Source organism: Panthera uncia (assembly GCF_023721935.1).
Source record: "Panthera uncia isolate 11264 chromosome C1 unlocalized genomic scaffold, Puncia_PCG_1.0 HiC_scaffold_4, whole genome shotgun sequence".
Classification (NCBI taxonomy): Eukaryota; Metazoa; Chordata; class Mammalia; order Carnivora; family Felidae; genus Panthera; species Panthera uncia.
The window spans coordinates 92,614,854-92,627,122 of record NW_026057585.1 but is presented as its reverse complement, the minus strand read 5'-3'; the positions used below and the strand labels follow the sequence as shown (position 1 = coordinate 92,627,122).

The following is a 12,269-nucleotide window of genomic DNA, read 5'->3' as shown; positions in this document are numbered from 1 at the left end:
GACCTGACAGTGGGCACGAGAGCCAGGTCCCTCCCTGTATCTGAGTAAAGCGGGCTGGGCCCGAGAGGTGGGAGTCTGGGCCTAAGACCCTTGTCAGCAGGATACATCTAAGTGAGGGTCACACTTCTCCTCCAGAGGGGCAGGTGCCCTCCTTCTCGTCCGGTTTCCCAAAACCAAGAACAAAGATGGGTGACATATGTGGCCATAGGGTGGGGGTGTGACCCGGGGCTGGGATTTGGGGTTCAGCCTGTGGGTCAGAGTTGGTGTAACCCACAGTCAGGTGAGGGGAGAGAAAAGCGGGGCATACAAGTAGTCGAGAAACCTCACGTGTGTGGCCCAGTTTGCTCCCTGCGCTAACCAGGAGGGATCTGTGCCTCGGAACCACGCTACTGCAGGGGGGAGGGCAGACCAGGGGACAGACGTGGGGGATGTCAGAAACGTCACGCACAGGGAATCCTGGGGAGTCGGTGCGGCGAGCCGGAGGGTCCCCAGTGCACGGCTCCGAGGACCCTTGCAGACACGTGTGCCTGGCAGGGCGGGGGGGGGGGGCATCTAGGTCTCCAAGCTTGGGGTGGTCCAGGCTTGGAGGGCAGTGGAACGAGCGGGGGCCCCGAGACGGACCCTCTGGAAGGACTCCACCTGGTCCCCGGAGGCAGCCCTTCATGCTGGAGGCCTGGAGCCCTCACCTCGGCCATGTACTCCAGCAGGCTGACGTGGATGGACACCAGGCCCGGGAAGCCCTCGTCGGGAAAACGCAGGCCTTCCACAAAGAACAGCAGCTCTGCGGAGCCGCCCGTGTACTTGACCACGTGGTAGAGCTTCCGTCGGCCCAGGATGTGGATGTAACGCTGGCCGAAGAAAGGGTCTGGAGGGAGAAGGGCCGATGTCAGGTCCCCGCCCCCACCAGGGAGCAGTGTCAGTGGGGCAGGGGGCGAGACGGCAGAGAAACTAGTCCTCTAGACTTAGGGAGAAAAGCACAAGCAGAAAACGCCACCAGAAGGGCCATGGCCCGTTCGATGTCCCAGCACTGTGGCCCGCTCGCCATGTGGCGTGGAACCAGGCGACCTCTCTGGCTCCCGGCTTCCTCGCCTCTGAAATGAGCTAGCTCTCCCCGCCATGGTATACACAAAATGGCAGCAGATGATGGCTGAGCAGCTAGCCGCGTGGAGGAAGGACATTACGTCCCTGAGTTACAGATAAGGAACCCAAGTCTCAGGATAGGGAAATGGCTTCTCCGAGGCCACGCAGCCAGTGAGTGGCCAAGCTGGGACACAAATTCATGTGTAATTCTGAACCCCAATCTCCCTTCCCCCTTAATAAACAAAACGTCGCTGTGCCGACTTGCACCCCGAATTCCTGTCTGCGGAACAGAAGTCACGCTGGCATGAAGAACCACACGTGGTCTCTGGCTGTACCTTCTCGTGGCTCTTCCCTCCGCTGGGAATGGTTGTTCCTCTCCTTCCAGGCCTGGATGCGTGTCCCTTCTGGGAATTATGCCCAGATCCCCCAGAGACCAAGGCAGGGGCTCTGTGTGGAGCGTCTGCAGCCCCCCCTCCTTGCCCATCACAGACTCTCTGAGGGAGTATGATCCTGGGGGCTAGTTGTCGGCCCTGAGAGACTGCCACCTGGGGGCAGAGACAGGCCTGGCTGGGCGCAAAGCCAATGTGGCACATGTTCATGTTGAATAAATATCTACCGAACGAACCGATGGCTTCCGCGCCATGCCCTATAGATTTTTCAGGCCAGAGCACACGTATTGAATTACAACTGTGTTGCCGGCATGGGCAAGGACCTCTGGGGAAGGATAGAAATGGTCGGGATGTAGCATCTCTCTCGGTCTACGCACGGTGCTCAGCCAACGAGAAGGTAACGCGGGTGTGGGAAGCGTCATAAGTGAGCCACAGGAGAGAGATCCCGGCAGTTACTGGGGTAGGGAGGGTAGGGGAAGGGAGGCAGGGCGGGAAGCATGTGAGCAGAGGAAGGGAGACTTTGAGAGGCCCTTTAGGGTGGCAGAGGTGGGGTGTGGCGAGGAGAGGAGATACTTGCATTGCCAAAGGCATGGAGGTAGGACCCTATGCAGAGCTTCCAGAAGGAGTTTCTTTATGCCCTGCAGAGCTGGAAGGGCAGAATCAGGCTCAGCTTAATACTCATCGTCAATAACAATGGTAATGATGAATGACCAGTCACCCATGGGTTAGAACATGTCACCGGGACAGTCCTGGTACAAATAGGTGCTTGATTAAAACGTGTAAGTTAAGGGGCACCTGGGTGGCTCAGTTGGTTGAGCATCTGACTTCGGCTCAGGTCATGATCTCAGGGTTCGTGAGTTCGAGCCCCGCGTCGAGCTCTGTGCTGACAGCTCAGAGCCTGGAGCCTGCTTCGGATTCTGTGTCTCTCTCTCTCTGACCCTCCCCTGCTCACACTCTGTCTCTCTCTCACAAATCAATAAACAAAAGAACCCTTGTAAATTAAATGGAGGAATCTCCGAAGCCCGGGTTCGGGACAGTTCCTCACATTAGGACAATATGCTCAACTAGACCCTGGTATAGGTCTGGTTAACCTATTCATCTCGCTGAGGGCAGGTGACCCTAGTGGTTATGACCTCCAGAGTCAGAGAGACCTGGGTTCAAATACCGCTCTAGCTTCACAAGCAAAACCTTAGAGAGTTCACTTAACCTCCCTGAGCCTCAGTTCGCCCGTTTGTTAAATGGGGATAATAACACTGACGCCACAAAGTCGTTGCAAGATAAAAGGACGCAGCATCAGTAACTTAGGGAAACCCAGTAACCCCGGGTAACCATCAGTAACCCAGCTGGGGCCTGTTGGCATTCGTATTACAAGAGCCCGTCAGTGAGTTGGCACCGACCTTCCTGCGAACCTCAGGGCCTTCTCACTGAACGGCTTATGAACAGAAGGCGAAGAAATAATACCTCACCTCACCTTGCCTTGGGTGGGCCCAAGAAACGAGGCAGATAGACTCAGACACCGGATGTGCCAAGGAGCTCGTCACGGCCCGACCCGGAAACGACGGCGTGCGCCCTGAGTACCTCCCGATCACCAAGTAGATCCAGATGGGTGCACGTAATTGAGAAAGTTCTCTTCCAGGCCCTCAGGCCCACCTGTACGTCCCAGGTTGAACTTGCACTGATGCTCAGGGGAGAGGGCTCAGGCCTAGAAGCGGACCTGTCTTCGCAGGAAGCTCCAAAGCTTCCCCAGGACTCTGGGCACTTGGGCATTCGGCCTGGGCCTGGGCAGGGAAGGGGTCTGGTCAGGTAGCTGGGTCAGGTGCCAGGACACCTTCTTGCCCATCTGCAGGTGGTATTCTCCCCCTCGAGGCCTGCAATTTATGTTTCTCTCTTTCTGGTGACTTGGGTCAGCGCCGCGCGGATCGATTCCTTGGTGGGAACAATCCAGCCGCTGTCCCAAGGAGCCTCCTTCCCCCCCTGTCCCCAGCTTGGTGCGGGCCGCCTGGGCATGGCCAGCTCTCCCTGCGGGACGCCACAATGCCCTTCTGTTGAGCAGCCCACATGCCTCGGGCTGGGCCTGCCAGCCACCCTGACCTCTCCTTGGCCCCAGGCATTGGCCCTACCGGCCGGCGCGTGGTATGGGTTGGCATAACCCTTCCGGTCACTTTGGAGCCACTCCACCTCCCAAGGAGGCTCCTTGATAGTGCGACCAACTGTCCTGGTTTGCCGGGGACTGAGCAGTTTCCAGGAGGAGGGATTTTCTGTGTTAAAGCCAGGAAAGTCCTGGGCAGACTGGGGCACGCTGGTCACTGTATCCTTAGAGGACGAGGTCAGGCCCCAACGTTGGGGTCCTGGGGCAGAATCTGAGGCTGGAACACAGATACCTGTGTCTGCCTGACAGCACTGGGGACCTCTGTCTATGGCAATGATTGTAATGAATAATCGTCAGAATAATCCCAACAGAAGCAACAGGTGCCACCTTTAGAAGCATTCCACGGGCCGGCTACTGCGCTGAGCACCCGACATCTGTTCCTTGTTTAATCCCCGCCGCGAGCAGGGACGGTCAGGCCTCTCATCCCTGACCCAGGGATGTTCATGAACCCGTAGGAGTTCATCCCTACGTCCCAGATGAACTCACAGGGCGTGGGCTTGTGAGCAGACTTGCCCAGATGCAGGGTTTGAACCTCCCAGGCTCCGGAGTTCCCTCCTGGGGTCCCTTGGCCTCCAGCCCGGCCCCCAGCCCTTGGGGGACACAGGTGAAACACCGCATTCATGTAACACAACACGCTCTCACCCATCGCCGTACTCAGATTTTGACCAAACCCGAAAACCTTTGCCCAGAAGGAAAGAAAAACGTCACAGATGGATTATTCCCTTCCCCCCACCTGTTCTTTCCAAGATTCCACATTTTGTGGGGAACTATTCTGGAATCGTCGCCGTGTCAGGAACGGGCCCCCCTCGCCCCTCGGGACAGCAGCCCAGATAAGACAGACGGGGCGACGGAGCCTCAAGGTGCTTGTCTACACAGGGCCCATCTCGGATGGCAAGTGAGGGGCCGCGATGTGATCGCGGGGCCAGGCGGCGACCCGCGCCCACTACCAAACAGGGCCCTCTGGATAACGTGCAGGTGTCACCGCCAGCAAATCATCCCGCGTTACAATTCAACGTCACGGTCGAGAGGCACAGGTGGAGGCCCGGTCCCGCCGGCAGCCCCTGTCGCTGTGGCAACCCTGGACTGGACGGGGTAAACATCAACCTCTCCGGCCCCCTGGGGCAGCAGAGCCGGCCTGTCTCTGGGGACGTTCCAACCTGTGTGAGGTCACTGTCCGGGCCCAGGGTGGATCAGAGGGAGGACTGGCTTTGGGTGGCCGCTGTCCACTGCTGTCCTGGTTAAATCACCCCCCGCGGTGAGGGTCCAGGGCCCCCGTGACCAACTCCTCGTGGTTCTAGCAAGCCTGTCCAGAGGCGGGCCCCAGAGGTAGGCCGGAGATCCGGGGCCCCCCAGACAGCTGGGCACACAGGGGAAGCCCCGCCCCACATCATGGCAAATTGCAAAGCAAACTATTTTGCTGAGAGAGGCTTTTAATACATAAATCAGATCTTGACAGCCCCTTGCTTAAAACCCTCTAATGGCTTTCCACTGCACTCAGAATAAAATCCAAGGCCTCTCTCTGCATGCCCTGGCCTCTGCCCAGATCGCTGACCTTGACTCCAACACAGCCACCACTTCTGGTCTCCCTTTTGCTCCTCCAACGCCCCAAGCTGGTCCGCTCCTCTGGGCTTTGTATGTGCTGTTCCCTCTGCTTGGAACACTCTTCCCTCAGCTCATGAATGGCTATTTCCTCCCCATTGTTGATTTGGGTCTCAGCTCAAATGTCACCTGCTCAGAGAAGCCTTCCCAGACCTTCCCAGGCTAGCGAGGCCTCCCCTCTGTCTCTGATGTTCCCTATTACTCGGTGGGTATCGTTCCCTCCAGTTGTGCTCCTTATCAGGTCTCCCTCACTAGGCCATCGCCTCCCCCATGGCGGGCCGGGACTGCAGAGTTCACTGCCAGGACCCCGGCACTGAGAATGGCACTTGGCACTGAGGGGGCTCAACGTGTATTTCTAGAAAGAATGAGACAGAGCGGGCAGCTGTGAGGGCTAGTTCTGCGGTGGAAGCAAGCTCCCTGCACAGCGGGGACCCAGGGTGCCCTGTCACCATCAAGAGGAGCAAGGGGTCAGCTCTGCAAAGGTGCCCAGAACCTCATCGGAGACCCTTTAAAAGTTAGAAGGCAGCTGGGGCACCCAGGGGGCTCAGTCGGTTGAGCGTCTCACTTTGGCTCAGGTCGCGGCCTCACGGTTTGTGAGTTTGAGCCCCATGGGGGGCTCTGTGCTGACAGCACAGAGCCCGCTTCGGATCCTCTGTCCCCCGCTCTCTCTCTCTGTCTGCCCCTGCCCTGCTTGTGTATGCACATGCTCTCTCTTTTGAAAATAAATAAACACTAAAAAAAAAAAAAGAGTCAGAGGTCGTTTTCTGCTCCAGAAAGTCCGAGATGGGCAGAAAACACCCAGGGAAGTGATGGGTGCATATCATGAAGGTGATGTGGCTCTAGAAAGGTGATGGACCTCAAAAGCCCTTCCTCCTTTGGTTCATGGGGAAGGGGGGACTCTAGGTTGTACATAAACCTGCGTCACTACCAACTCCTTTGAGGCGGGAGAGGCCCATCCCTGGGGCCTCGTGACTTCACAGGACAAGAGTGCTCCCAGTGGCTATTTCTAAGAGGCCAATCCTGGCCCTCTCCAGTCACCTGCACCTGCAGGGGCCATAACTGCTAAGGGGTGGGAGGACAGGAGACTCCACAGAGGCGTCTGGGGAAGGCCTGGGGCAGAGCTGGGGATAACTTTGGGGAAGGTGGAGGGCAGAGCTGGGCCCCGGCGAGCTTAGCTCAGCGAGCGCTTGAAGGGACGGAAACGTTCAGAAGGGCAGGGGTCACTCACTCTCCACGTAGAACACGCCCACTTTGTCCGAGTCTGTCATGGAAATGTAGAGAACGATCTCATATCCCACGGGGAGGCGGTCTGGGCCTTTGGTCCGCAGGATCATCTGGGACATGTCCTTGAGGTCTGTGGCGAGGGCGGGGGGCGGGGCAGGGGGGATGCACGGGGAGGTTAGAATTAAGAGGCGTGCGGCTGGACTGTTGGCTCGCAAAGAACCCTCACTTTTCCCATCAAGACAGAACCTGCACCCCCCCCCCCCACATGCGTATTGTGGAAACTGCAGAAAAGCATAAAACCCGGTTATCACCTCCAATACCATGATCTCCTGTGACCTCTTGAGAATTTCCTTCCAGTCCGTTCCCTAGGTGTATGAGTATGTGTAACTCCTAAAAAATGTGGTTCCGATTGAACCACATTCGTAGATTTGTCTTTTTTTTTTTTTTTTTGCAAGAGTGGATACTTCAGTCCACCAACCCCAGGAGACTGAAGGTCGCTCCAGCCTCTGCCTTGGCCCGGCCCAGGACTGAGCAGGAGTGTTTCCACTGCTTCTCCCTGCCCCCAACCCCGAGCGTGGGTCCCGCTGGTACCTTCCTTGCTGTAGACCTTCTCGTCGTTCAAATCCTCCTTGGGCAACCAGGGCGTGTCTCGGTCACAGTTCACCAGCAGGATGGCCCCCTGGCCCTCAGGACCCCAGGTCCAGGATGCCTGCGTCGGCAGGGAGACAGGTCAGTGCCTTCTTGTCTACCCTCTGGCTGATTCCCGGCGCCACTGCAGATCCCACGGGACGCCAAAGAGACAGCCCCAGGATGACAGAAAGAGCAGTCACCGCTCATCAGGGGCAGGGGGCACTTGGCAAACGCGAACTCCCCATCTGATGCCCGGAGAGGGGCAGTGTAAGCACTGGAGGTAAGCTCAGGAAGGGGACAGTGGCAGAGGGAGACCCAGAGATAGGAAAACTGACCGGGGCTTTTATGAGCCTTGTGTCTGGTGTGCCTGTGCCTGGAGGAGGTGGAGGCAGGGAGACGGAGGGAGGCCAGAGAAATGAGCCCGCCGACATTCTATGACAGGCTCTGAAGTCCACAGGGGATCACGGGGAGATGCCTGGACGGACAGACACCCAGCTGTTTGCAGACATGCTGAGTGGTCCAAATGGGACCTGCAAGGCGATCCATTCTCTACGCTGCAGCCAGGGCCGAATTGGAACGAGCTCCAACCAGATCATGTTGCTTTCCTGCTTTAAGCCCTGCCGGGGGCTCCCTGTTGACTTAGGATAAAGTCCCGATCCCTCACCGCAGGCTGCAAGGCCCGGCGAGACCTGCCGGCTCTCCTTCGGCCCCCCTCCACCTTCCCCCTCGCTCGCTCTGCTCCCCCAGCTCTCAGGCCTGTGCCCTTACGTGTCGCTGTGCTCACTGCGTGCTCCTGTGTCCCCCTAACCTGGCCAACCCCACTCCTCCTCCTGGTTGTGGCACGGCCATCCGTTCTTCCTGGAGGCCCTTCTGATTCTCCAGCCCTGAGCATCTGCCCTGGGTCTACGCTGAGGGCACCGTACACGTCCTCTCTGGGGATGAACTGGCATATGAAAGTAACATATGCCCCTGGCAAAAATATCGGTGACGTAGGCCAGGAAATGGAAAATAGGTAGGAGCAAACCGCCTGGATATACGCAGGGCGAAACCAGTGGAGCTGAACAACTGGCTTGAGGGCAAAGGAGAAAAGCAGCATGAAATGGACAGCACAAGGCTCTCGACACGAGTTAAAACATACACGCGCACGAACCACACTGTGCGTTCTACGAGAATCATGAGAACACAGGGGCGCCTGGGTGGCTCCGTCAGTTAAGCGTCTAACTCTCGGCCTCAGCTCGGGTCATGATCTCGTGGTTTGTGGGTTCGAGGCCCCACATCAGGCTCTGCACTGACAGTGTGGAGCCTCTCTCTCCCTCGGTCTGCATCTCCCCCCCTCGTGCTGTCTCTGTCTCTCTCAAAATAAATAAAGAAAATTTAAAAAGGAAAAAAAGAATCATGAGAACAGAAAGAAACACCTTGAGCCCGTTAAAATGGCCCTTTGCGGGGGAGCAGAATGGGAGTGTGGAATGCAGGATAAAAGAGAATAAATGAATGATGAATGAATGAATGAATGAGTAGAACAAGAGAGGCGTTGTGTGTGCACCATGAAAAATAACATGCACGGGCGCCTGGATGGCTCAGTTGGTCGAGCATCCCACTCTTGATTTCAGCTTAGGTCATGATCCCAGGGTCTTGGGATCAAGCCCTTGCGTTGGGCTCTGGGCTAAGAGTGGAGCCTGCTTGGGATTCTCTCTCTCTCTCTCTCTCTCTCTTTCCCTCTGCCTCCCTCCCCCCACTTGCTCTCTCCTCTAAAGTGAGAAAAAATATATGACTTGAACTGAGAACGATTAATGCAATCTTTCCTCCTGACAGTCCCCCTCGTTCAGTTTTAAAATTAAAAAAAAAGGGGGGGTGGAAATAATGAGAGCAAATGCTTTGGCAGCACTTTCTCTGGGGCAGGACGGTCATTATTTCCACAAACTAGTGTCCCATCCTGTGGGGGGGGGTGGGAACGGAGCCCGGCTCCCCCGTGAGCTCTGCCACGGGTGTGCCGTGTGCGGGAGCCTGTGATGGGCCTCAGTCTCCTCCTCTGTAAAAGGGGAGCTGTCTGTGTCTGCTGGGAGAACTACGGGGTCCATCCTGGGGCTCTGCCCCCAGGCCCCCCCCCGCCCATGCCAGCCCCGTCTGCCCCGGTAACTAGGTACCTTTCTTGGGTTGTTCTTCTCCACCACGCCGTCCCGGTCTGCGTCCACATCCAGGGAGATCTCTGGGGACAGACACATGGGTGAGTTGTTGAGCCTGCCGGACAGGGTGAGGTAGGCCAGGGATCTCCCAATACTTCACTGTTCCGCAGGCAGTTCTGGGGGGTGGGCGGGATGAACCTCACTCTACAGGTCTAGGAGCCTTGGCTCAGAGGGGCCAAATTGTGTGCCCTGTGTGAACAGGTCGCATTAGCAGACCTGGGACACACACTGTGTTTGGTCAGATCTGAAGCTCACATTTTACAAAACTTTCACAGGGAGGGTGCCTGAGTGGCTCAGTCGGTTGAGTGTCGGACTTCGGCTCAGGTCATGATCTCACGGTCTGTGAGTTCGAGCTGTGAGTCTGGCTCCGTGCTGACAGCTCGGAGCCTGGAGCCTGCTTCGGATTCTGTGTCTCCCTCTCTCTCTCTCTGCCCCTCCCCTGCCCATGCTCTGTCTCTCTCCGTCTCAAAAATAAATAAACATTAAAAAAAAGTTGAAAAACTTTCATAGGGTTTCCTGACTGCCTTTCCCAGTCTTCTGTCCTGATGGTGCACACACAGGTGGTGCATTTGTATGTGATCTCTTCTAGAACGCCCACCTCCCCCCAGGGTTTTACTGTGGGTGGGAAACTAGGTCTCCAACCCCTCTGGATCTCAGGGTGCCCGAGAAGCCAGGCTGTCAGATAGAAGATCCAGGGTGAGGTCCCTGTTTATTCTTTCTTTTGGGGAAGGGGCCTTTGGTGACCTTAGGCCTGTCCCGGGGACAGGTGTCACAGAAACTGTGTGGGGCAGTGAAATGAGCTCAAGATTTAGTGTCAAGAGAGTGCTAGGTTTGAACCCTGCTTTTCTGCTTACGAGCTGTGTGACTTTGGGCAGGTTAGACAGCCTCTCTGAGCCTTAGGTTCTTTACCTGCAAAATGGGGCCCTTCCTCGTCGGAGGAGGTGTACTAATTGCAACAGTAGGCACTGCTGACATTTCGAGCTGGATGCTTTGTTGTGGGGACTGTCCTGTGCACTGGAGGATGTTTAACAGCATCTCTGGCCTCTACCTGCTGGATGCCAGTAACACCCCCCAATTTCAGCAATGAAAGCGTCCCCAGATATTGCCAAATGGCCCCTGAGTTATAGACTAACAGGGAGGGGCAGGGGAGCTTGTCCCAAGGTGATGGGGATGTCACACAATGGGACAAGCTAGTCCAGGTCCCAGAACTGCCCCGTGGGCTTGGCCTCACGCTGAGCATGACTTGGACAGAGGGCAGGAGTTGGGTGGGAATGAATGCATTCCTGGTCTGTCCCCTTGGCAGGCAGGCTCTCTCCCTGGCTCGGGTGGGAAGGAGGGTCCTGGCACAGGAAGGGCACTGATGTCACCATTCCAGAGATGGCTCACCCTGGGGATTACACTCAAGTCTTCCCTTTGCCCATAGCCCGATTCCCTGAATGTGGCTTTTCTGGGTCTAGGAGGAGGCAGGGCAGGGGAAGCTTTTAGGGTACTCTTTCGTTGGGAGAGGCAGCACCCCAGGGTCCCAACCTCTGCCTCCCTAGGGATGCCAGGTGCCATAGGGCATGATTAGGTAAGCTTCTCCCATCGACCATCTGCTCAGCCAATCACTGTTGGTCATCTACTATTTCCAGGCACTATACCAGGCATGGGGACCCAGCAGTGGGCATTCAGGGCATAGTGCCTGCCCTGGAATCGCCGGTCCTATGAGATAAATATTATTGTTGCCGTTGTACAGGTGAGCAAACCCAACCTCAGAGGTGTCACCTGTCAGCAGACGGGGCTGATAACCTGGAGGCTGGTGCAGGGTAAGGATGCTGGGGACAAAGTGGTGAAGGGGGGTGCCCCCAGCTGCTGTTAAGCGACTGAAGTCTCAGATGGAAAAGCAGTATTGATTTTGGCTCCCAGACCTTCATGAACGTTCCAGCTGGACACTCCCCAGTCAATGCGGCCTCTCCGCGAGGTTGGCTTCCCGAAGCTCCACCCCCGAGAACCAGCAACAGACCCGGGCTCCTTAAGGAATCCCTTTCTTTGCTTTTCAAGGTAACAATCTCTCCTGTGTGCGCAGTTCCCCTTGCCAGAGGCAGAGAACTTGCCATGCAGGGAGGAGTTATCACTCGCCCTGCCACCCTCACCACACAGATGAGGAAACCGAGGCACCCAGCAGGGAAGTGACCATGATGTCCCCAGAGAGTGCAGAGCCAGGCATCCCAGGTGGGCCTCTGACTCCAGACCCCTGGCCTTGGCCTGTTTCCTGCACTGTCTCAGGCTGATCTCCACCTTGGGCTGTTTCTGAAACCCAAGTCCGCCTTCAAGGGGAGATTTGCTCCCCTTAAGGTCATTCCCAGAGGGGCTGGCCACATCCCCACCCTGGCACCCCTGTGGCTTTTGTCTCTGGGTCAAGGTGGCGCCCTGCCATGGCAGTGGTGGGTCCACGAGAGCAGCGGATCACAGGAGAGAAATTACGAAGCACTTAATTGTGTTCTACCTCATGATGAATTCCTTAAGTTAAAACATTTTATCGATATAATATTTGCACATAATGCAAAAAAAAAAAAAAAAATATCAAATAGCACCAAACAGCTCCTAAAGAAAAATAAGTTTCCTGTCCATCCCATCCCCTCACCTGCCTGAGGCAATCTCCATGGTGCTAAGTAACATGCTCTGTTGCTTTCCCTCGATTTGTTAACTTCAGACACGTTTCATTGACTTCCTGTTAGGATATTCAGGCATTACCTAATTGGGCCCTCTTATGACCCGCGGCCCAACCGAGGACTTCTCCCCCTTCAAAGCTTCCTCCAAAGTTCAGTTTAACTAGATTCTGACGGGATGATCCTTGTAGGGACAGAGAATAGGGCTCTCATGACCCTCCCAGAGCTCTGCCCTCTTGGGATAGCTCTGTCTTCCCTGGGGGGCGGGGGGGAGGGGGTGGAGGGAGGAGAGGAGAGGACATCTGTTTCGGGGCATCTAGGCTCCAGACGACATTTCCCAGAGGCTCTGAATCCTACCTCAGCTCCC

General features: G+C 56.5%; 1 protein-coding gene across 2 annotated transcripts in view; it reads right to left on the bottom strand.

The window, feature by feature from the left end:
• PADI2 (peptidyl arginine deiminase 2) overlaps positions 1-12,269 on the bottom strand; it is a 43,839-nt gene that overhangs the window by 14,581 nt on the left and 16,989 nt on the right. For both annotated transcript variants that reach the window (XM_049617972.1, XM_049617973.1), the window contains exons 4-7: positions 9,216-9,277; positions 7,033-7,150; positions 6,446-6,571; positions 687-865 (exon numbers count right to left, since the gene is read on the bottom strand). In XM_049617972.1, the coding sequence (XP_049473929.1) occupies positions 687-865; positions 6,446-6,571; positions 7,033-7,150; positions 9,216-9,277 (485 nt within the window). The remainder of the gene's footprint in view (positions 1-686; positions 866-6,445; positions 6,572-7,032; positions 7,151-9,215; positions 9,278-12,269) is intronic.